The 25,382-nt window shown below is 46.9% G+C and overlaps 1 protein-coding gene and 1 long non-coding RNA gene across 2 annotated transcripts in view; one reads left to right on the top strand and one right to left on the bottom strand.

The window, feature by feature from the left end:
* Positions 1–25,138, bottom strand: part of LOC135520888 (protein naked cuticle homolog 2-like) — a 98,980-nt gene extending 73,842 nt beyond the window's left edge. Inside the window, exons 1-3 of the mRNA XM_064946713.1 lie at positions 24,878–25,138; positions 24,726–24,752; positions 24,506–24,597 (exon numbers count right to left, since the gene is read on the bottom strand). Coding sequence (XP_064802785.1) covers positions 24,506–24,597; positions 24,726–24,752; positions 24,878–24,902 — 144 coding nt within the window. The 5' untranslated portion in view covers positions 24,903–25,138. The remainder of the gene's footprint in view (positions 1–24,505; positions 24,598–24,725; positions 24,753–24,877) is intronic.
* LOC135520887 (uncharacterized) lies at positions 17,812–19,254 on the top strand. Its single transcript, XR_010452461.1, has 2 exons — positions 17,812–18,825; positions 18,924–19,254. It is a non-coding gene; the product is annotated as an uncharacterized LOC135520887 (long non-coding RNA).
* Positions 25,139–25,382: the final 244 nt, after the last annotated feature.

The following is a 25,382-nucleotide window of genomic DNA, read 5'->3' as shown; positions in this document are numbered from 1 at the left end:
AGATAACTACAGGGTTACTGACTGTACAGAGACCTAGCTGGATAACTACAGGGTTACTGACTGTACAGAGACCTAGCTGGATAACTACAGGGTTACTGACTGTACAGAGACCTAGCTGGATAACTACAGGGTTACTGACTGTACAGAGACCTAGCTGGATAACTACAGGGTTACTGACTGTACAGAGACCTAGCTGGATAACTACAGGGTTACTGACTGTACAGAGACCTAGCTGGATAACTAGAGGGTTACTGACTGTACAGAGACCTAGCTGGATAACTACAGGGTTACTGACTGTACAGAGACCTAGCTAGATAACTACAGGGTTACTGACTGTACAGAGACCTAGCTAGATAACTACAGGGTTACTGACTGTACAGAGACCTAGCTAGATAACTACAGGGTTACTGACTGTACAGAGACCGAGCTGGATAACTACAGGGTTACTGACTGTACAGAGACCTAGCTGGATAACTACAGGGTTACTGACTGTACAGAGACCTAGCTAGATAACTACAGGGTTACTGACTGTACAGAGACCTAGCTGGATAACTACAGGGTTACTGACTGTACAGAGACCTAGCTGGATAACTACAGGGTTACTGACTGTACAGAGACCTAGCTAGATAACTACAGGGTTACTGACTGTACAGAGACCTAGCTGGATAACTACAGGGTTACTGACTGTACAGAGACCTAGCTGGATAACTACAGGGTTACTGACTGTACAGAGACCTAGCTGGATAACTACAGGGTTACTGACTGTACAGAGACCTAGCTAGATAACTACAGGGTTACTGACTGTACAGAGACCTAGCTGGATAACTACAGGGTTACTGACTGTTCAGAGACCGAGCTAGATAACTACAGGGTTACTGACTGTACAGAGACCTAGCTGGATAACTACAGGGTTACTGACTGTACAGAGACCTAGCTAGATAACTAGAGGGTTACTGACTGTACAGAGACCTAGCTGGATAACTACAGGGTTACTGACTGTACAGAGACCTAGCTAGATAACTACAGGGTTACTGACTGTACAGAGACCTAGCTAGATAACTACAGGGTTACTGACTGTACAGAGACCTAGCTAGATAACTACAGGGTTACTGACTGTACAGAGACCGAGCTGGATAACTACAGGGTTACTGACTGTACAGAGACCTAGCTGGATAACTACAGGGTTACTGACTGTACAGAGACCTAGCTAGATAACTACAGGGTTACTGACTGTACAGAGACCTAGCTGGATAACTACAGGGTTACTGATAGTACAGAGACCTAGCTGGATAACTACAGGGTTACTGACTGTACAGAGACCTAGCTAGATAACTACAGGGTTACTGACTGTACAGAGACCTAGCTGGATAACTACAGGGTTACTGACTGTACAGAGACCTAGCTGGATAACTACAGGGTTACTGACTGTACAGAGACCTAGCTGGATAACTACAGGGTTACTGACTGTACAGAGACCTAGCTAGATAACTACAGGGTTACTGACTGTACAGAGACCTAGCTGGATAACTACAGGGTTACTGACTGTACAGAGACCGAGCTAGATAACTACAGGGTTACTGACTGTACAGAGACCGAGCTAGATAACTACAGGGTTACTGACTGTACAGAGACCGAGCTAGATAACTACAGGGTTACTGACTGTACAGAGACCTAGCTAGATAACTACAGGGTTACTGACTGTACAGAGACCTAGCTGGATAACTACAGGGTTACTGACTGTACAGAGACCGAGCTAGATAACTACAGGGTTACTGACTGTACAGAGACCGAGCTAGATAACTACAGGGTTACTGACTGTACAGAGACCGAGCTAGATAACTACAGGGTTACTGACTGTACAGAGACCTAGCTGGATAACTACAGGGTTACTGACTGTACAGAGACCTAGCTGGATAACTACAGGGTTACTGACTGTACAGAGACCTAGCTAGATAACTACAGGGTTACTGACTGTACAGAGACCTAGCTAGATAACTACAGGGTTACTGACTGTACAGAGACCGAGCTAGATAACTACAGGGTTACTGACTGTACAGAGACCGAGCTAGATAACTACAGGGTTACTGACTGTACAGAGACCTAGCTGGATAACTACAGGGTTACTGACTGTACAGAGACCTAGCTAGATAACTACAGGGTTACTGACTGTACAGAGACCGAGCTAGATAACTACAGGGTTACTGACTGTACAGAGACCTAGCTGGATAACTACAGGGTTACTGACTGTACAGAGACCTAGCTGGATAACTACAGGGTTACTGACTGTACAGAGACCTAGCTAGATAACTACAGGGTTACTGACTGTACAGAGACCTAGCTGGATAACTACAGGGTTACTGACTGTACAGAGACCTAGCTAGATAACTACAGGGTTACTGACTGTACAGAGACCTAGCTAGATAACTACAGGGTTACTGACTGTACAGAGACCGAGCTAGATAACTACAGGGTTACTGACTGTACAGAGACCTAGCTGGATAACTACAGGGTTACTGACTGTACAGAGACCTAGCTGGATAACTACAGGGTTACTGACTGTACAGAGACCTAGCTAGATAACTACAGGGTTACTGACTGTACAGAGACCTAGCTAGATAACTACAGGGTTACTGACTGTACAGAGACCGAGCTAGATAACTACAGGGTTACTGACTGTACAGAGACCGAGCTAGATAACTACAGGGTTACTGACTGTACAGAGACCTAGCTGGATAACTACAGGGTTACTGACTGTACAGAGACCTAGCTGGATAACTACAGGGTTACTGACTGTACAGAGACCTAGCTAGATAACTACAGGGTTACTGACTGTACAGAGACCTAGCTGGATAACTACAGGGTTACTGACTGTACAGAGACCTAGCTAGATAACTACAGGGTTACTGACTGTACAGAGACCTAGCTAGATAACTACAGGGTTACTGACTGTACAGAGACCGAGCTAGATAACTACAGGGTTACTGACTGTACAGAGACCTAGCTGGATAACTACAGGGTTACTGACTGTACAGAGACCTAGCTGGATAACTACAGGGTTACTGACTGTACAGAGACCTAGCTAGATAACTACAGGGTTACTGACTGTACAGAGACCTAGCTGGATAACTACAGGGTTACTGACTGTACAGAGACCTAGCTAGATAACTACAGGGTTACTGACTGTACAGAGACCTAGCTAGATAACTACAGGGTTACTGACTGTACAGAGACCTAGCTGGATAACTACAGGGTTACTGACTGTACAGAGACCTAGCTGGATAACTACAGGGTTACTGACTGTACAGACACCTAGCTAGATAACTACAGGGTTACTGACTGTACAGAGACCTAGCTGGATAACTAGAGGGTTACTGACTGTACAGAGACCTAGCTAGATAACTACAGGGTTACTGACTGTACAGAGACCTAGCTGGATAACTACAGGGTTACTGACTGTACAGAGACCTAGCTAGATAACTACAGGGTTACTGAATGTACAGAGACCGAGCTAGATAACTACAGGGTTACTGACTGTACAGAGACCTAGCTAGATAACTACAGGGTTACTGACTGTACAGAGACCTAGCTAGATAACTACAGGGTTACTGACTGTACAGAGACCTAGCTAGATAACTACAGGGTTACTGACTGTACAGAGACCGAGCTAGATAACTACAGGGTTACTGACTGTACAGAGACCTAGCTAGATAACTACAGGGTTACTGACTGTACAGAGACCTAGCTGGATAACTACAGGGTTACTGACTGTACAGAGACCTAGCTAGATAACTACAGGGTTACTGACTGTACAGAGACCTAGCTGGATAACTACAGGGTTACTGACTGTACAGAGACCTAGCTGGATAACTACAGGGTTACTGACTGTACAGAGACCTAGCTAGATAACTACAGGGTTACTGACTGTACAGAGACCTAGCTAGATAACTACAGGGTTACTGACTGTACAGAGACCTAGCTGGATAACTACAGGGTTACTGACTGTACAGAGACCTAGCTGGATAACTACAGGGTTACTGACTGTACAGAGACCTAGCTGGATAACTACAGGGTTACTGACTGTACAGAGACCTAGCTAGATAACTACAGGGTTACTGACTGTACAGAGACCTAGCTAGATAACTACAGGGTTACTGACTGTTCAGAGACCGAGCTAGATAACTACAGGGTTACTGACTGTACAGAGACCTAGCTAGATAACTACAGGGTTACTGACTGTACAGAGACCTAGCTGGATAACTACAGGGTTACTGACTGTACAGAGACCTAGCTGGATAACTACAGGGTTACTGACTGTACAGAGACCTAGCTAGATAACTACAGGGTTACTGACTGTACAGACACCTAGCTGGATAACTACAGGGTTACTGACTGTACAGAGACCTAGCTGGATAACTACAGGGTTACTGACTGTACAGAGACCTAGCTGGATAACTACAGGGTTACTGACTGTACAGAGACCTAGCTGGATAACTACAGGGTTACTGACTGTACAGAGACCTAGCTGGATAACTACAGGGTTACTGAATGTACAGAGACCTAGCTGGATAACTACAGGGTTACTGACTGTACAGAGACCTAGCTGGATAACTAGAGGGTTACTGACTGTACAGAGACCTAGCTGGATAACTACAGGGTTACTGACTGTACAGAGACCTAGCTGGATAACTACAGGGTTACTGACTGTACAGAGACCTAGCTAGATAACTACAGGGTTACTGACTGTACAGAGACCTAGCTGGATAACTACAGGGTTACTGACTGTACAGAGACCTAGCTAGATAACTAGAGGGTTACTGACTGTACAGAGACCTAGCTGGATAACTACAGGGTTACTGACTGTACAGAGACCTAGCTAGATAACTACAGGGTTACTGACTGTACAGAGACCTAGCTAGATAACTACAGGGTTACTGACTGTACAGAGACCTAGCTAGATAACTACAGGGTTACTGACTGTACAGAGACCGAGCTGGATAACTACAGGGTTACTGACTGTACAGAGACCTAGCTGGATAACTAAAAAAATAATAACTACAGGGTTACTGACTGTACAGAGACCTAGCTAGATAACTACAGGGTTACTGACTGTACAGAGACCTAGCTGGATAACTACAGGGTTACTGACTGTACAGAGACCTAGCTGGATAACTACAGGGTTACTGACTGTACAGAGACCTAGCTAGATAACTACAGGGTTACTGACTGTACAGAGACCTAGCTGGATAACTACAGGGTTACTGACTGTACAGAGACCTAGCTGGATAACTACAGGGTTACTGACTGTACAGAGACCTAGCTGGATAACTACAGGGTTACTGACTGTACAGAGACCTAGCTAGATAACTACAGGGTTACTGACTGTACAGAGACCTAGCTGGATAACTACAGGGTTACTGACTGTTCAGAGACCGAGCTAGATAACTACAGGGTTACTGACTGTACAGAGACCTAGCTGGATAACTACAGGGTTACTGACTGTACAGAGACCTAGCTAGATAACTAGAGGGTTACTGACTGTACAGAGACCTAGCTGGATAACTACAGGGTTACTGACTGTACAGAGACCTAGCTAGATAACTACAGGGTTACTGACTGTACAGAGACCTAGCTAGATAACTACAGGGTTACTGACTGTACAGAGACCTAGCTAGATAACTACAGGGTTACTGACTGTACAGAGACCGAGCTGGATAACTACAGGGTTACTGACTGTACAGAGACCTAGCTGGATAACTACAGGGTTACTGACTGTACAGAGACCTAGCTAGATAACTACAGGGTTACTGACTGTACAGAGACCTAGCTGGATAACTACAGGGTTACTGATAGTACAGAGACCTAGCTGGATAACTACAGGGTTACTGACTGTACAGAGACCTAGCTAGATAACTACAGGGTTACTGACTGTACAGAGACCTAGCTGGATAACTACAGGGTTACTGACTGTACAGAGACCTAGCTGGATAACTACAGGGTTACTGACTGTACAGAGACCTAGCTGGATAACTACAGGGTTACTGACTGTACAGAGACCTAGCTAGATAACTACAGGGTTACTGACTGTACAGAGACCTAGCTGGATAACTACAGGGTTACTGACTGTACAGAGACCGAGCTAGATAACTACAGGGTTACTGACTGTACAGAGACCGAGCTAGATAACTACAGGGTTACTGACTGTACAGAGACCGAGCTAGATAACTACAGGGTTACTGACTGTACAGAGACCTAGCTAGATAACTACAGGGTTACTGACTGTACAGAGACCTAGCTGGATAACTACAGGGTTACTGACTGTACAGAGACCGAGCTAGATAACTACAGGGTTACTGACTGTACAGAGACCGAGCTAGATAACTACAGGGTTACTGACTGTACAGAGACCGAGCTAGATAACTACAGGGTTACTGACTGTACAGAGACCTAGCTGGATAACTACAGGGTTACTGACTGTACAGAGACCTAGCTGGATAACTACAGGGTTACTGACTGTACAGAGACCTAGCTAGATAACTACAGGGTTACTGACTGTACAGAGACCTAGCTAGATAACTACAGGGTTACTGACTGTACAGAGACCGAGCTAGATAACTACAGGGTTACTGACTGTACAGAGACCGAGCTAGATAACTACAGGGTTACTGACTGTACAGAGACCTAGCTGGATAACTACAGGGTTACTGACTGTACAGAGACCTAGCTAGATAACTACAGGGTTACTGACTGTACAGAGACCGAGCTAGATAACTACAGGGTTACTGACTGTACAGAGACCTAGCTGGATAACTACAGGGTTACTGACTGTACAGAGACCTAGCTGGATAACTACAGGGTTACTGACTGTACAGAGACCTAGCTAGATAACTACAGGGTTACTGACTGTACAGAGACCTAGCTGGATAACTACAGGGTTACTGACTGTACAGAGACCTAGCTAGATAACTACAGGGTTACTGACTGTACAGAGACCTAGCTGGATAACTACAGGGTTACTGACTGTACAGAGACCTAGCTAGATAACTACAGGGTTACTGACTGTACAGAGACCTAGCTGGATAACTACAGGGTTACTGACTGTACAGAGACCTAGCTAGATAACTACAGGGTTACTGACTGTACAGAGACCTAGCTGGATAACTACAGGGTTACTGACTGTACAGAGACCTAGCTAGATAACTACAGGGTTACTGACTGTACAGAGACCTAGCTGGGTAACTACAGGGTTACTGACTGTACAGAGACCGAGCTAGATAACTACAGGGTTACTGACTGTTCAGAGACCTAGCTAGATAACTACAGGGTTACTGACTGTACAGAGACCTAGCTGGATAACTACAGGGTTACTGACTGTACAGAGACCGAGCTAGATAACTACAGGGTTACTGACTGTACAGAGACCTAGCTGGATAACTACAGGGTTACTGACTGTACAGAGACCTAGCTAGATAACTACAGGGTTACTGACTGTACAGAGACCTAGCTGGATAACTACAGGGTTACTGACTGTACAGAGACCTAGCTGGATAACTACAGGGTTACTGACTGTACAGAGACCTAGCTAGATAACTACAGGGTTACTGACTGTACAGAGACCTAGCTAGATAACTACAGGGTTACTGACTGTACAGAGACCTAGCTGGATAACTACAGGGTTACTGACTGTACAGAGACCTAGCTAGATAACTACAGTGTTACTGACTGTACAGAGACCTAGCTGGGTAACTACAGGGTTACTGACTGTACAGAGACCTAGCTAGATAACTACAGGGTTACTGACTGTACAGAGACCTAGCTGGATAACTACAGGGTTACTGACTGTACAGAGACCGAGCTAGATAACTACAGGGTTACTGACTGTACAGAGACCGAGCTAGATAACTACAGGGTTTCTGACTGTACAGAGACCTAGCTAGATAACTACAGGGTTACTGACTGTACAGAGACCGAGCTAGATAACTACAGGGTTGGTGAATGTATAGACACCTAGCTAGATAACTACAGGGTTGGTGAATGTATAGACACCTAGCTAGATAACTACAGGGCTGGTGAATGTACAGAGACCTAGCTGGATAACTACATGTTTCCATAGGGCTCTGGTCAAAAGTAGTGCTCTATGAAGGGAATAGGGTGCCATTTGGGACACAGACAAAAAGAGTGTGGGGAGGGTAACTTTGAATGGCAGTCTACTGTACTCACTCACAGTCACTGCTCTTATCTTGGCTCTCAAATTCACCTGTCACTTTGATCTGGCCAGTGCTATTTCCCTGTTATGCCAGGTACCTAGAAATGTAGGACTTGTCTTGAACGCCTGCAAAGAAGCGTCACGATATCGTCTGCCTGCGTTTCCCAGATGGGTCAGATCATCATGCTGCATCACAATCCTCTTTCTTCCCCTCCACTGAAGCCTGGGGAGGAGAGGAGGACTATGTTTCTAGGGCTGAGAGCCAGCCAGCTAAAACCCTCCCTGACATGTACCCTACTACAGAATCAACACTTAGCCCCGTGTGTTTGTGTTGCCGTCGTAAAACCTAAATGAATAGCTTGTTTACTATTTATGGATACATCACAAGTCATTCATTTACTATATTTAACCACCAAGAGTATTATTAAAGATACTAGTTCCTGTTTTTGAATCTGAATACCTATCTCTTGTGAATACAGTTTGTCCTCACGAACTACATATCACTGTACTACTGGTTCAGCCAAGTATGTTTGATGAACAAAATACAAATGATCTATAGCATTAACAATCTTAGTTGTGCAAGTTTCTTACAATGGCTACAGTGGTTGTGGTCAAACGTTAAAATAAAATAATCAGGCCTAAACGGTCAATGAGAGCACACTGAACAACCCGGAAAGAGAACCTTAGGGATTCAATAGAGACGTCCTCTCTTCTTGCAGACGTAGAAAGAATACGCACATAGTCAAGCATCTGTACAAATGATCAAGATGAATAAAGGCATGGTTGGATAAACACTGAACCATCCTCCCTTCTAATCACCTCTTCTACCCATCCACTGATTCAACAGAAGCATGGCCAGATATACAGTTTGATCATATAGTTCAGTCAGACTGGATTGACCAGGTTGATTAGTTGTTATTATTATGGGGGACAGACAGACAGACAGACAGACAGACAGACAGACAGACAGACAGACAGACAGACAAAAGGCGCATGGTTCCAGAATGGGTTTGAGGAAGCCAACTATCTAGCTAGCCAGGTTTGTAGAAGCTAGCTAGCCAGGTTTGTAGAAGCTAGCTAGCTAGCCAGGTTTGTTGACGCTAGCTAACTAGCCAAATGCTTGTTGTTTGGCTCTCCCCTTCCCCTCTCCCCTCCCCATTTTCAGAGAGGCTAGGAGGCTAGGAGGTTAGGGCGGGAGGGGGGGATTCCTTAGCTGTCTGGCCTCAACTTCAAAGAGTTGAGCAGAGTTATGAAAGGGTTTTGATATCACTGGAGCCAGGGAGCCCTCACCCCTCTACCCTCTCTTTCTCAATCCCTCTACTCCCTCTCTTTCTCAATCCCTCTACTCCCTCTCTTCCTCAATCCCTCTACTCCCTCTCTTCCTCAATCCCTCTACTCCCTCTCTTCCTCAATCCCTCTACTCCCTCTCTTCCTCAATCCCTCTACTCCCTCTCTTCCTCAATCCCTCTACTCCCTCTCTTCCTCAATCCCTCTACTCCCTCTCTTCCTCAATCCCTCTACTCCCTCTCTTTCTCAATCCCTCTACTCCCTCTCTTCCTCAATCCCTCTACTCCCTCTCTTTCTCAATCCCTCTACTCCCTCTCTTCCTCAATCCCTCTACTCCCTCCCTTTCTCAATCCCTCTACTCCCTCTCTTCCTCAATCCCTCTACCCCCTCTCTTTCTCAACCCTCTCTAATCCCTCTCTTTCTCAGTCCCTCTACTCCCTCTCTTCCTCAATCCCTCTCTTTCTCAATCCCTCTATTCCCTCTCTTTCTCAATCCCTCTATTCCCTCTCTTTCTCAATTCCTCAACTCCCTCTCTCCTGGGGGATGGAGGGAGAGGGGTCTGAGGGGAGAGGGAGCAAGAGCAGGAAGGAATGTTGCCCAACCTTCAAGACCTCTGATTCTATTTTGTTGTTTTGTCACTACTTACAAATAAAGACAAAACCACACAGCATCACCCAAAAATGTGAGAGGAGTCATTGCGTAACTAATGTAAACAGTGTGTGAGCTCCAACCTTCCAATGTGACTATTTTCCCTGTACTCTACCAACACATCCTACAGAGCCTAGTGAAATGTTGGGTAATAATACTAGAGTCTAGTGAAAGGTTGGGTATTAATACTACAGTCTAGAGAAAGGTTGGGTATTAATCCTACAGCCTAGAGAAAGGTTGGGTATTAATCCTACAGAGTCTAGTGAAAGGTTGGGTATTAATCCTACAGCCTAGAGAAAGGTTGGGAATTAATCCTACAGAGTCTAGAGAAAGGTTGGGAATTAATCCTACAGCCTAGAGAAAGGTTGGGTATTAATCCTACAGTCTAGTGAAAGGTTGGGTATTAATCCTACAGCCTAGAGAAAGGTTGGGTATTAATCCTACAGCCTAGAGAAAGGTTGGGTATTAATCCTACAGAGTCTAGAGAAAGGTTGGGTATTAATCCTACAGCCTAGAGAAAGGTTGGGTATTAATCCTACAGTCTAGTGAAAGGTTGGGTATTAATCCTACAGAGTCTAGTGAAAGGTTGGGTATTAATCCTACAGAGTCTAGAGAAAGGTTGGGTATTAATCCTACAGCCTAGAGAAAGGTTGGGTATTAATCCTACAGTCTAGAGAAAGGTTGGGTATTAATCCTACAGCCTAGAGAAAGGTTGGGTATTAATCCTACAGTCTAGAGAAAGGTTGGGTATTAATCCTACAGAGTCTAGAGAAAGGTTGGGTATTTGAAGTACAATAACACCACATAAAGGGGAACCCCAGGTGAGATCATATTCTTATTTCAGCAAATATACATTTCAAAGGGGATGCAGAGTACTACTCATGTCTAATGCTGTCCTTCATTTAAACAGGAGGTGAGTTAGTTACTTCTTTCCTTGTTCTATGGAACAGTGGTGCAGCATATGAGGTGACAGGCACAGCACCTACCTATGAAAGGCCCTGATCAAATTCAATTAGATTTATGAATAAAGTAACTCAAGACAGTTGTACAACAGCACCTACCTATGAAAACCAGTTGATTTTGAGGCCCTAATCACATTCAATTAGATTTATGAATAAAGTAACTCAAGACAGTTGTACAACAGCACCTACCTATGAAAACCAGTTGAATTTGAGGCCCTGATCAAATTCAATTAGATTTATGAATAAAGTAACTCAAGACAGTTGTACAACAGCACCTACCTATGAAAACCAGTTGAATTTGAGGCCCTGATCAAATTCAATTAGATTTATGAATAAAGTAACTCAAGACAGTTGTACAACAGCACCTACCTATGAAAACCAGTTGAATTTGAGGCCCTGATCAAATTCAATTAGATTTATGAATAAAGTAACTCAAGACAGTTGTACAACAGCACCTACCTATGAAAACCAGTTGAATTTGAGGCCCTGATCAAATTCAATTAGATGTATGAATAAAGTAACTCAAGACAGTTGTACAACCAAAAAATATAAAAACCAAAAAGATACTGGAAGATGGCACTCTATCCCCTTTAAAAAGAGCAACGTTGAGAAATTAAACAATTTAGTGCAGCATCGATATGCAGGTGTGAGATCTATGGATCTATGTCCAGACTAACCAAGCTATGACGTACTATGCAATACCTACGCACTAACCAAATTGCATTTAATCCCTCTGTATCCACACAATTCATCCACTCCCTACATAGAGCAAATTCAAAGTCAACAGGAAAAACAAGTCTTGGCTAGATGAGATTAAAAGGTCAGAAACTTTACAGTAGTGTGGTGCCAGGACAACAACCTCTCTCTCAATGTCAGAAAGTCAAAAGGATCTCATTGTGGACTACAGGAAACGGAGTTACGAGCACGCCTCCATTAACATCAACAGGGCTGTAGTGGAGCGAGTCGAGAGCTTCAAGTTCCTCTGTGTCCACATCACTAAGGACATATCATGGTCCAAACACACCCACACAGTCGTGAAGAAGGCACGGCAACGCCTCTTCCCCCTCAGGAGGCTGTAAAGATTTGGCATTGGCCCGCAGATCCTCAAATAGTTCTACAGTTGCACCATCGAGAGCATCTTGACTGGCTGCATCACCACTTGGTATGGCAACTGCTTGGCATTCGACTGCAAGGTGCTACATGGGGTAGGCCCCAGAAAATTGTCAAAGACTCCAGCCACCCAAGCCACAGACTGTTCTCTCTGCTACCGCACGCCAGGCGGTACCAACACACCAAGACTGGAACCAACAGGATCCTGAACAGCTTCTACCCCCAAGCCACAGACTGTTCTCTCTGCTACCGCACGCCAGGCGGTACCAACACACCAAGACTGGAACCAACAGGATTCTGAACAGCTTCTACCCCCAAGCCACAGACTGTTCTCTCTGCTACTGCACGCCAGGCGGTACCAACACACCAAGACTGGAACCAACAGGATTCTGAACAGCTTCTACCCCCAAGCCACAGACTGTTCTCTCTGCTACCGCACGCCAGGCGGTACCAACACACCAAGACTGGAACCAACAGGATCCTGAACAGCTTCTACCCCCAAGCCACAGACTGTTCTCTCTGCTACTGCACGCCAGGCGGTACCAACACACCAAGACTGGAACCAACAGGATCCTGAACAGCTTCTACCCCCAAACCATAAGACTTCTAAACAAGACGGATAAATAGCTAATCAAATGGCTACCTGGACTACCTGTATTGACCCATTTTTAGGTCCCTCTCTTGCACTGACTCCGTGCACACACACACACTGGACTTTACCCACACACTCACTTACACTGACACCCACACCCACACACTTACACTGACACCCACACTGGACTTTACCAACACACTCACACTGACACACACACACACACACACACACACACACACACACACACACACAGCTTATGCTGGGATGTTCTTAGGCTTTAGGAGGTGGGCTGGTCCCACTCATATCATATATTTGGTAGACAACAGGTGGAGACTAACAGTGAAATGCTCACTTTATTTATTTTTTATTTTACCTTTATTAACTAGGCAAGTCAGTTAAGAACAAATTCTTATTTTCAATAAAAATAACATGGCTATCTATATACAGGAAGTAGAAAATAACATGGCTATATACAGGGAGTAGAAAATATCATGGCTATATACAGGGAGTATCAGTACTGGGTCGATGTGCATGGGTACGAGGTAATTGAGGTAGCTATGTACTGTATGTAGGGGTAAAACATGTGTGTGTGTGTGTGTGTGTGTGTGCGTCTGTCTGTCTGTGGTGGTTTTCACCCTCAGGGGGGAGTGTGAGCAGGAATTTCTGTGAAGTGGAGGAAAGTTGTCTTTTAATTTGCCCTGAGTGGGCGGTAATTACCCTCTGATCCAGAACTCCTGCAGTACTACAGACATGACAGCCGTACAGCCACCCACCTTACCGGGACCCACGTCACTACCTCTGACTGAACCAACTGCTCATAACTCCTGTCTGAATGGTTCCGTTCCAAATGGCACCCTATGCACTACTTTAGACCAGAGCCCTATTCCCTATATAGTGCACTACTTTAGACCAGAGCCCCATTCCCTATATAGTGCACTACTTTAGACCGGAGCCCTATTCCCTATATAGTGCACTATGTTAGACCAGAGCCCCATTCCCTATATAGTGCACTACTTTAGACCAGAGCCCTATTCCCTATATAGTGCACTACTTTAGACCAGAGCCCTATTCCCTATATAGTGCACTACTTTAGACCAGAGCCCCATTCCCTATATAGTGCACTACTTTAGACCGGAGCCCTATTCCCTATATAGTGCACTACTTTAGACCAGAGCCCCATTCCCTATAGAGTGCACTACTTTAGACCAGAGCCCTATTCCCTATATAGTGCACTACTTTAGACCAGAGCCCCATTCCCTATATAGTGCACTACTTTAGACCGGAGCCCTATTCCCTATATAGTGCACTACTTTAGACCAGAGCCCCATTCCCTATAGAGTGCACTACTTTAGACCAGAGCCCTATTGTCACGGTTCATGAATCCACTGCCTCCGTCTCTCTCTCTCTCTCTCTCTCCAGTGTTTGTGTGGGCGTGGTTTCCCAATCTCGGCCTGATTGTCTGCGCCAGCTGGAACCACTTATCTTCCCTTTATATGTTCTGTTACCAGTGTTTCTTGTTGTCAGATCGTTGTTTCTTCTCTGAGGTTGTGTCGTGTGTCCGTGCTCTTCTCTTGTGTGGATTATCTGCTGTGCTCCTTCCTACTCATCTGGACACACTCCCTGGTTTTCTCAGCACGTTATGATCGGAAGATGCGCCCGAGTTCCTGGGTCGGATTCCTTCTGAGTACAGTCTGTCTGTCATGTTGCTGCTGTGAACTACATTCATTAAAACCATCGTTGCTTGCATCTTGCATCCGCCTCTGTGTTGTAACAGAACGATCTGACCAGACCATGGATGCAGCGAGTTCAACGAGTCTGACCGAATTCCTTTCCCGCAGTATCACGAGAATGGATCAACAAGAGGAGAACATCTCCAGCACAGGTCGTGCAGTACAAGCTCTTTCGACGCAGGTATCCCAGCTGACCCAACAATTGCAACATCTGAGGGGTTCCGCTGCGCCACCTACACCGGCAGTTCAACCCGCCCCGCCAGAGCCGGATTCCCAGCTAGAGCCACGGCTACCGACACCAGAGGGTTATTCAGGTGATCCTGACTATTGCAGAGCCTTTCTTACGAGATGTTCCATGCATTTCTCGTTGCAGCCACGGACCTTCAACCGTGAACAGTCTAAGGTAGCATTCGTACTCACACTGCTATCAGGCAAAGCGTCTCTCTGGGGAACGGCGGTGTGGGCGAACCAGGACCCATGCTGCACCTCTTTCCAGACACTCTCCGAGGAGATGAGAAGGGTCTTCGATCGGGCCGTGGCGGGTAGGGAGACGGCCAGACTACTCGCTGACCTTCGCCAAGGAGACCATTCAGTATCGGAATACTCCATCCAATTCCGCACTCTGGCCGCTGAGTGTCAGTGGAACGAGGAGGCGCAGTGGGACATGTTCCTGCATGGGCTGGAGGACCGGATCCAGAAGGAGATTTATGTTCTGGACCTTCCCAGGAGTTTAAATGGACTAGTGGAACTAGCCCTGAGGGTCGACGCTCGTCTGAGTCGTATTGGCCGCCGAGCATGCCCTAACAGACCGTATAACGACACGGAGGGCTGGCATGCCAGCGTCGGGAACACGGCCAGTTCAGCCTCCGCTCACGAACCCATGCAGCTGGGGAGAGCTCGCCTCTCCCGGGAAGAGAGGGAGAGGCGGAGATCCCAAGGACTCTGTCTCTACTGTGGTAGAGCGGGCCACTTTATCCACTCCTGCCCGGTAAAAGATCAGGCCCGGTAGTAAACATGAGGCTACTATCGGGTGGTGTCACCACAGAGAAGACCTCATCATCTACTCTCCTCCCGGTAAGACTAAGATGGGCCACCCACACGCACGACACCCAAGCCTTACTGGACTCAGGAGCAGAGGGTAATTTCATGGACTTCAAGCTCGCTCACAAACTCCAGATCCCTATCACCTCACTCACGCACAAGATATCCGTCAACGCTCTCAATGGTCAAGAACTCCCCAACATTTCTCACACCACTGAACCTATCACACTCATCACTTCTGGCAATCACACTGAGACACTATCATTCCTACTCATGGACTCACCCCTTGCACCATTAGTTCTCGGCCACCCTTGGCTCACCCAACACAACCCCAGAGTTGACTGGGGTCATAACTCTATATCCATGTGGAGTAACAAGTGTCTTGAGTCCTGTTTAGTGTCTGCTTGTTCGTCTGTGTCTGATTCTGTGTTTCTAGAGGAGGCAGTGGATTTGTCTAACGTGCCCGTTGAATACCTCGACCTGAAGGAGGTGTTCAGTAAGTCCCGTGCTGCTTCCCTTCCTCCGCATCGTCCCTATGACTGTGCAATAGAATTATTGCCAGGTGAGTCTCCGCCTAAAGGCAAGTTATATTCACTTTCTGTTCCTGAGAGGGAGGCTATGGAGAGATACATCTCTGGTTCTCTGGCATCTAAATTCATTCGTCCTTCCTCTTCTCCAGCGGGGGCGGGGTTCTTCTTTGTGGGGAAGAAGGACGGATCTCTGCGTCCTTGCATTGATTACCGTGGGTTGAATAACATCACAGTGAAGAATACCTATCCCTTACCGTTGATGTCCTCCGCCTTTGAAAGGTTACAGGGAGCATCCGTGTTCACTAAGTTGGATTTACGTAATGCATATCATTTGGTTCGCATAAGGGAGGGGGACGAATGGAAGACCGCGTTTAACACCCCCAGAGGGCACTTCGAATATTTGGTCATGCCTTTGGGCTATCCAACTCCCCAGCGGTTTTCCAGGCACTCGTCAATGACGTGCTGAGAGATATGATTGATCAGTTCATATATGTTTACCTGGATGACATACTGATTTTTTTCTTCTCTCCAGGAACACGCTCAACACGTCAGACGAGTGCTTCAGAGGTTGCTGGAGAATGGACTTTTTGTCAAGGCGGAGAAATGCATTTTTCATGCACAATCCGTTCCATTCCTAGGTTACATCGTCTCGACTGAAGGTATTCGCATGGATCCCGACAAGGTTAAGGCTGTGGTGGATTGGCCAAGCCCAGATTCCCGTAAGGCCCTACAGAGGTTTCTGGGATTCGCCAATTTCTACCGGCGTTTCGTTCGCAACTTTAGCCAGATAGTCGCTCCTCTTACCGCCTTAACCTCTCCCAGAGTGACGTTCAGGTGGTCCGATACAGCCGAGGCTGCATTCGCCAAACTCAAGAGCCGCTTTGTTTCGGCTCCTATCCTCATAGCTCCCGATCCCTCGCGTCAGTTCGTGGTGGAGGTGGACGCTTCAGAGGTGGGGGTAGGTGCGGTACTTTCCCAACGTTCCTCTTCTGACGACAAGATACACCCTTGCGCGTTCCTTTCCCATCGGTTATCACCTGCGGAACGCAACTACGACATTGGCAACAGAGAGTTGTTGGCAGTGAAGTTAGCACTGGAGGAGTGGCGCCATTGGTTAGAGGGTTCGGGGGGTACCTTTTATAGTTTGGACCGATCACAAGAATTTGGAGTATATCAGAACCGCCAAGCGACTCAACTCCAGGCAGGCGCGGTGGGCACTCTTTTCGGACGTTTTGACTTCTCTCTCTCGTATCGCCCGGGTTCCAAGAATGTCAAACCCGATTCCCTTTCTCGCATTTTTGACCATTCCGAACGCCCATCCACTCCCGAGTGCATCCTACCCGGGACCCTAGTGGTCTCCACACTCACATGGGAGGTTGAATCGAGGGTCAAAACGGCCTTAGAGGGGGTCACGCCTCCGCCCGGTTGCCCACCTAATCGGTTGTTTGTGCCGGAGGGGTGTCGGTCCGATGTTATTCGGTGGGGGCACTGCTCCAACGTAGCGTGTCATCCAGGAGTCAGCCGCACTAGCTTTTTGGTTAAGCAACGCTTTTGGTGGCCATTGATGGCTCGTGACATTCACAGTTTTGTCTTGGCCTGCTCGGTTTGTGCCACTGGGAAGACTTCTAATCGACCCCCAGATGGGTTACTCCAACCGCTGTCGGTCCCTTCGAGACCCTGGTCCCACATCGCGTTAGATTTTGTTACCGGCCTCCCGCCCTCCCAGGGCAAGACGGTTGTTTTGACCGTGGTGGACCGGTTCTCGAAGGCGGCTCATTTTATTCCCTTGCCTAAATTACCATCTGCCAAGGAGACAGCGGTAACTGTCGTGGATCACGTCTTTCGCTTACATGGCCTGCCGATGGACGTAGTTTCTGACCGGGGGCCCCAATTTGTGTCCAAGTTTTGGCAAGAGTTTTGTAGGTTACTGGGAGCGAGTGTCAGCCTGTCTTCAGGGTTTCATCCCCAGAGCAACGGTCAAACGGAGAGGGCCAACCAAGATTTGGAGAGAGTGTTGCGATGTTTGGTTTCTAAGAATCCCTCTTCCTGGAGTCAACAACTCTCTATGGTTGAGTACGCTCACAATTCGTTGCCAGTGGCAGCCACGGGTCTCTCTCCGTTTGAGTGTAGTTTAGGTTACCAGCCACCTATCTTTCCCAGTACGGAGTCCGAGGTCACTGTTCCCTCCGCTCACGCTTTCATCCAGAGGTGCCGTCACGCATGGAGCAGAGCCCGTGAGACTCTTCTCCGGGTGGGGGCGCGCACCAAGGCTAAGGCCGATCGCCACCGGTCGAAGCCTCCGGTATACGTCGTTGGCCAAAGAGTGTGGCTTTCTACTAAGAACATTCCACTCCGATCCGTTTCGAACAAGCTTGCCCCCAAATTTATCGGCCCGTTCAGAGTCACCAGGATCATTAGTCCGGTGGCGGTCCGGCTCAAGCTTCCTCCGGCGTATAGGAGAATTCATCCTACCTTTCATGTGTCTAAAATAAAACCTGTGTTTCAGGCACGCATTAACCCGCCGGTCCCGGTTCCCCCGCCGCCACGACTTGTTGATGGGGAGACCACCTTTTCTGTCAATCGTATTTTGGACTCTAGAAGGAGGGGACGCGGATTCCAGTACCTGGTGGACTGGGAGGGTTACGGCCCGGAGGAGAGAAGCTGGGTACCTGCTAGGGACATTCTGGATCACTCCCTTATCGATGATTTCAATCGACAGGTAAATTCGCCTGGGAACGCCAAGAGGCGTTCCTAGGGGGGGGTATTGTCACGGTTCATGAATCCACTGCCTCCGTCTCTCTCTCTCTCTCTCTCCAGTGTTTGTGTGGGCGTGGTTTCCCAATCTCGGCCTGATTGTCTGCGCCAGCTGGAACCACTTATCTTCCCTTTATATGTTCTGTTACCAGTGTTTCTTGTTGTCAGATCGTTGTTTCTTCTCTGAGGTTGTGTCGTGTGTCCGTGCTCTTCTCTTGTGTGGATTATCTGCTGTGCTCCTTCCTACTCATCTGGACACACTCCCCTGGTTTTCTCAGCACGTTATGATCGGAAGATGCGCCCGAGTTCCTGGGTCGGATTCCTTCTGAGTACAGTCTGTCTGTCATGTTGCTGCTGTGAACTACATTCATTAAAACCATCGTTGCTTGCATCTTGCATCCGCCTCTGTGTTGTAACACCTATTCCCTATATAGTGCACTACTTTAGACCAGAGCCCTATTCCCTATATAGTGCACTACTTTTGACCAGAGCCCCTTTCCCTATATAGTGCACTACTTTAGACCAGAGCCCTATTCCCTATATAGTGCACTACTTTAGACCAGAGCCCTATTCCCTATATAGTGCACTACTTTTGACCAGAGCCCCATTCCCTATATAGTGCACTACTTTTGACCAGAGCCCTATTCCCTATATAGTGCACTACTTTAGACCAGAGCCACATTCCCTATATAGTGCACTACTTTTGATCGGGGACCCATTCCCTATATAGTGCACTACTTTTGACCGGGGCCCTATTCCCTATATAGTGCACTACTTTTGACCGGGGCCCTATTCCCTATATAGTGCACTACTTTAGACTGGGGCCCTATTCCCTATAGAGTGCACTACTTTTGACCAGAGTCCCATTCCCTATATAGTGCACTACTTTAGACCAGAGCCCCATTCCCTATAGAGTGCACTACTTTAGACCGGGGCCCTATTCCCTATAGAGTGCACTACTTTAGACCGGGGCCCTATTCCCTATATAGTGCACTACTTTAGACCGGGCCCTATTCCCTATATAGTGCACTACTTTAGACTGGGGCCCTATTGCCTATAGAGTGCACTACTTTAGACTGGGTCCCTATTCCCTATATAGTGCACTACTTTAGACCGGGACCCTGGTATGAAGGCTCTTTGCCCCGTCGCACCCCTCAACATGACATGCTAATTGAAGTGATGTAATATTATGCCATGGAGAGAGAGAGAGAGAGGAGGCTGCCCGCTGGGAGCCAGGCTGACTATAATAGAAGGCATTGAGAATAAGACACAGCCAAAGCTCCCCGGAGGGCTTAAAGCGGCAATCAGCAGTTGAAACTAGAACAAAATGTACTCCCCGCCACGGTTTTGCTAAAAATCTGAAGAATGGAGTTGGAGAAATTTAACCACTCTCAAATTCATAGACAGAGCTATGGATGCAAGGACTGACCATCCATTATATTTTGATGGGGTACGACAGTTGAACTAAGCTCATGAGGCATTTATAAGTTATATTCTTCAATAATCAATGGGTGCATATCATTCATTTACCTGTCCAAAAATGGAAGTAACAACTGCAGATTTCCCATTTAAGGCTGTTATAGCCTCCCCAGCATGTAGCCCAGCGAGGCTGTTATAACCTCTTCAATATGTAGCCCAGCCAGGATGTTATAACCTCTTCAATATGTAGCCCAGCCAGGATGTTATAACCTCTTCAATATATACAGCCCAGTCAGGCTGTTATAACCTGTCTAATATGCAGTCCAGCCAGGCTGTTATAACCCCTTCAATATGTAGCCCAGCCAGGATGTTATAACCTCTTCAATATATACAGCCCAGTCAGGCTGTTATAACCTGTCTAATATGCAGCCCAGCGAGGCTGTTATAACCTCTTCAATATGTAGCCCAGCCAGGATGTTATAACCTCTTCAATATATACAGCCCAGTCAGGCTGTTATAACCTGTCTAATATGCAGCCCAGCAAGGCTGTTATAACCCCTTCAATATGCAGCCCAGCCAGTCTGTTACCTCCCCAGTGTGTAGCCCAGCCAGTCTGTTACCTCCCCAGTGTGTAGCCCAGCCAGTCTGTTACCTCCCCAGTGTGTAGCCCAGCCAGTCTGCTACCTCCCCAGTGTGTAGCCCAGCCAGTCTGTTACCTCCCCAGTGTGCAGCCCAGCCAGTCTGTTACCTCCCCAGTGTGTAGCCCAGCCAGTCTGTTACCTCCCCAGTGTGTAGCCCAGCCAGTCTGTTACCTCCCCAGTGTGTAGCCCAGCCAGTCTGTTACCTCCCCAGCGTGCAGCCCAGCCAGTCTGTTACCTCCCCAGTGTGCAGCCCAGCCAGTCTGTTACCTCCCCAGTGTGCATCCCAGCCAGTCTGTTACCTCCCCAGTGTGCATCCCAGCCAGTCTGTTACCTCCCCAGTGTGCAGCCCAGCCAGTCTGTTACCTCCCCAGTGTGCAGCCCAGCCAGTCTGTTACCTCCCCAGTGTGCATCCCAGCCAGTCTGTTACCTCCCCAGTGTGTAGCCCAGCCAGTCTGTTACCTCCCCAGTGTGCATCCCAGCCAGTCTGTTACCTCCCCAGTGTGTAGCCCAGCCAGTCTGTTACCTCCCCAGTGTGTAGCCCAGCCAGTCTGTTACCTCCCCAGTGTGCATCCCAGCCAGTCTGTTACCTCCCCAGTGTGCAGCCCAGCCAGTCTGTTACCTCCCCAGTGTGCATCCCAGCCAGTCTGTTACCTCCCCAGTGTGTAGCCCAGCCAGTCTGTTACCTCCCCAGTGTGTAGCCCAGCCAGTCTGTTACCTCCCCAGTGTGCATCCCAGCCAGTCTGTTACCTCCCCAGTGTGCAGCCCAGCCAGTCTGTTACCTCCCCAGCGTGCAGCCCAGCCAGTCTGTTACCTCCCCAGTGTGCATCCCAGCCAGTCTGTTACCTCCCCAGTGTGTAGCCCAGCCAGTCTGTTACCTCCCCAGTGTGTAGCCCAGCCAGTCTGTTACCTCCCCAGTGTGCATCCCAGCCAGTCTGTTACCTCCCCAGTGTGTAGCCCAGCCAGTCTGTTACCTCCCCAGTGTGTAGCCCAGCCAGTCTGTTACCTCCCCAGTGTGTAGCCCAGCCAGTCTGTTACCTCCCCAGTGTGTAGCCCAGCCAGTCTGTTACCTCCCCAGCGTGCAGCCCAGCCAGTCTGTTACCTCCCCAGTGTGTAGCCCAGCCAGTCTGTTACCTCCCCAGTGTGTAGCCCAGCCAGTCTGTTACCTCCCCAGTGTGTAGCCCAGCCAGTCTGTTACCTCCCCAGTGTGCATCCCAGCCAGTCTGTTACCTCCCCAGTGTGCAGCCCAGCCAGTCTGTTACCTCCCCAGTGTGCATCCCAGCCAGTCTGTTACCTCCCCAGCGTGCAGCCCAGCCAGTCTGTTACCTCCCCAGCGTGCAGCCCAGCCAGTCTGTTACCTCCCCAGTGTGTAGCCCAGCCAGTCTGTTACCTCCCCAGTGTGCATCCCAGCCAGTCTGTTACCTCCCCAGCGTGCAGCCCAGCCAGTCTGTTACCTCCCCAGCGTGCAGCCCAGCCAGTCTGTTACCTCCCCAGTGTGTAGCCCAGCCAGTCTGTTACCTCCCCAGTGTGTAGCCCAGCCAGTCTGTTACCTCCCCAGTGTGCAGCCCAGCCAGTCTGTTACCTCCCCAGTGTGCAGCCCAGCCAGTCTGTTACCTCCACAGTGTGCATCCCAGCCAGTCTGTTACCTCCCCAGTGTGCATCCCAGCCAGTCTGTTACCTCCCCAGTGTGTAGCCCAGCCAGTCTGTTACCTCCCCAGTGTGTAGCCCAGCCAGTCTGTTACATCCCCAGTGTGTAGCCCAGCCAGTCTGTTACCTCCCCAGTGTGTAGCCCAGCCAGTCTGTTACCTCCCCAGTGTGCAGCCCAGCCAGTCTGTTACCTCCCCAGTGTGTAGCCCAGCCAGTCTGTTACCTCCCCAGTGTGTAGCCCAGCCAGTCTGTTACCTCCCCAGTGTGTAGCCCAGCCAGTCTGTTACCTCCCCAGTGTGCATCCCAGCCAGGGGAATAACCACAGCACTGTTGTCCCAGTGCCAGATATGACAGAAACAACAACAACTAAAATCTGCAACTTCATGCACATCAACATGTCTTTGCAAAGACCTTTGAATGTTTACTTAATTACTGCAGATCACAGTGAGTTTAGTTCTGCTAGTGATTAGTTTAGTTCTGCTAGTGTTTAGTTTAGTTCTGCTAGTGTTTAGTTTAGTTCTGCTAGTGTTTAGTTTAGTTCTGCTAGTGTTTAGTTTAGTTCTGCTAGTGTTTAGTTTAGTTCTGCTAGTGTTTAGTTTAGTTCTGCTAGTGTTTAGTTTAGTTCTGCTAGTGTTTAGTTTAGTTCTGCTAGTGTTTAGTTTAGTTCTGCTAGTGTTTAGTTCTGCTAGTGTTTAGTTCTGCTAGTGTTTAGTTTAGTTCTGCTAGTGTTTAGTTTAGTTCTGCTAGTGTTTAGTTTAGTTCTGCTAGTGTTTAGTTTAGTTCTGCTAGTGTTTAGTTTAGTTCTGCTAGTGTTTAGTTTAGTTCTGCTAGTGTTTAGTTTAGTTCTGCTAGTGTTTAGTTTAGTTCTGCTAGTGTTTAGTTTAGTTCTGCTAGTGTTTAGTTTAGTTCTGCTAGTGATTAGTTTAGTTCTGCTAGTGTTTAGTTTAGTTCTGCTAGTGTTTAGTTTAGTTCTGCTAGTGTTTAGTTTAGTTCTGCTAGTGTTTAGTTTAGTTCTGCTAGTGTTTAGTTTAGTTCTGCTAGTGTTTAGTTTAGTTCTGCTAGTGTTTAGTTTAGTTCTGCTAGTGTTTAGTTCTGCTAGTGTTTAGTTTAGTTCTGCTAGTGTTTAGTTTAGTTCTGCTAGTGTTTAGTTTAGTTCTGCTAGTGTTTAGTTTAGTTCTGCTAGTGTTTAGTTTAGTTCTGCTAGTGTTTAGTTTAGTTCTGCTAGTGTTTAGTTTAGTTCTGCTAGTGTTTAGTTTAGTTCTGCTAGTGTTTAGTTTAGTTCTGCTAGTGTGTGGTAGAGAGAGCACTTCATCTACAGGCAGAGGGACAGGTATGACACAACACTGTCCTTCTGACAACCTGGACCTGCCAGACAGACTGACACCACACCCCAGTCTGTGTCCTTGTCTAAATGAAGTATGGGCAAACCTTCCCCTTCAGTCACCAACTCTTAGGCCAGGCTTTACCAAATCTGTACACGTTTCTAGGAGGGGAAAAACATGACTTGCAAACATACAAAATAAATGCTAGAAAACAACCTCGAGATTTTGGATACAAATCTTAATTTCGATCATTAAATCTTTAATTTCAATAAATTGCATTTTATGGAGCTCCAGTCCCCAAAATGATGTCTGGATCATGAAGGAGTTCATTGATTTGTCCGCCTGGGGCAGCATTAGAGGAACTTCTAATCACAACTGATCCCATTTGTAGACCATCTATAGACCATCTAATATACAAGCTTCTCAACCTGTGTTAAAGAGTCATGTATTTGAATTATAATAGACTATTATCAAACTATTATTATTATTAGCATTATTTTCAGTATCCAAATCATTATAATTATTAGCCACGGTCTTATAATTATTATTACTTTTGTATCATTTTATCCACGAAAGCACATAGGAAAACATTTAAAAATACAAGTGTTTCGTTTCTTACCTGAATGTTGTTCAGTCTGTGATCTGAGGAGCTGTATATCTCACAGTCCCCCATCGCTCTTCGGAGGAAAGCGTTCACAACAAAACTGTCTCCTACAAATCGGGAGGGAATTATAATGAATATCAATGATATTAACTTGTGTCTAGATAATAAGATAATGTAAGGTTTAAAACAAGCTTTAATGCGTTATTTCTAAAGGATGATAGAGGGTTATCCTCACCTTCGGGGTTCTCTCTACGTTTGCCCGCTTTAGATCACAGCACAATATGGAAATTCAAATGAGAAATTCGTTACAATGTGAACAAAATATTCATCAATGATCAATCAGTATGGAATACTCATATACAAATGTTTATAAGAGATATATCTTACCATGTTTGGACTGAAGTTTCCCCATTTCTACGTCCCTTTTCCTTGATTAATGAACAGCTCTTTACCAATCCGTCATGGATAACCCAGTCTGCTGGTCAACATTGTCACATTGTGTCCGCGTTTTTGCAAGAAAAATGTCAAATGTAACTTTCTCCAAGCGCATTCAAAATAACCAATATACACACGTTTTCTTTTGCTGTACAGAAACAACGCTCTTTCTCTCAAAACAAATCCCGAGAGAGGGAGACTATAGCCGACTTGCACTTTGGCGTCAGACAAGCCAACTGACTGACTGAATGGAAGAATGTGTGTCCGTCTGGCGGTAGTGTAGCGCAGAGCAGGAGGCGCTCAACTCAATCTAAGTCGTAGGCATGGCTGTAGGTACACCCTCAAAGTGTCTGCTAAATACCGTCCCCTGTTGGACTGATTTCAAACAGGTATTTACTTTTTCTGGTGATTTTGTTCCAGTATCACAACAAAAAACAAATACATTTTTAGTTTTTTA

The sequence above is a fragment of the Oncorhynchus masou genome, chromosome 29 (genome assembly GCF_036934945.1).
Source record: "Oncorhynchus masou masou isolate Uvic2021 chromosome 29, UVic_Omas_1.1, whole genome shotgun sequence".
NCBI lineage: Eukaryota > Metazoa > Chordata > Actinopteri > Salmoniformes > Salmonidae > Oncorhynchus > Oncorhynchus masou.
Note: the sequence above shows the minus strand (reverse complement) of the source record. Positions and strands in the feature narration are given on the sequence as shown.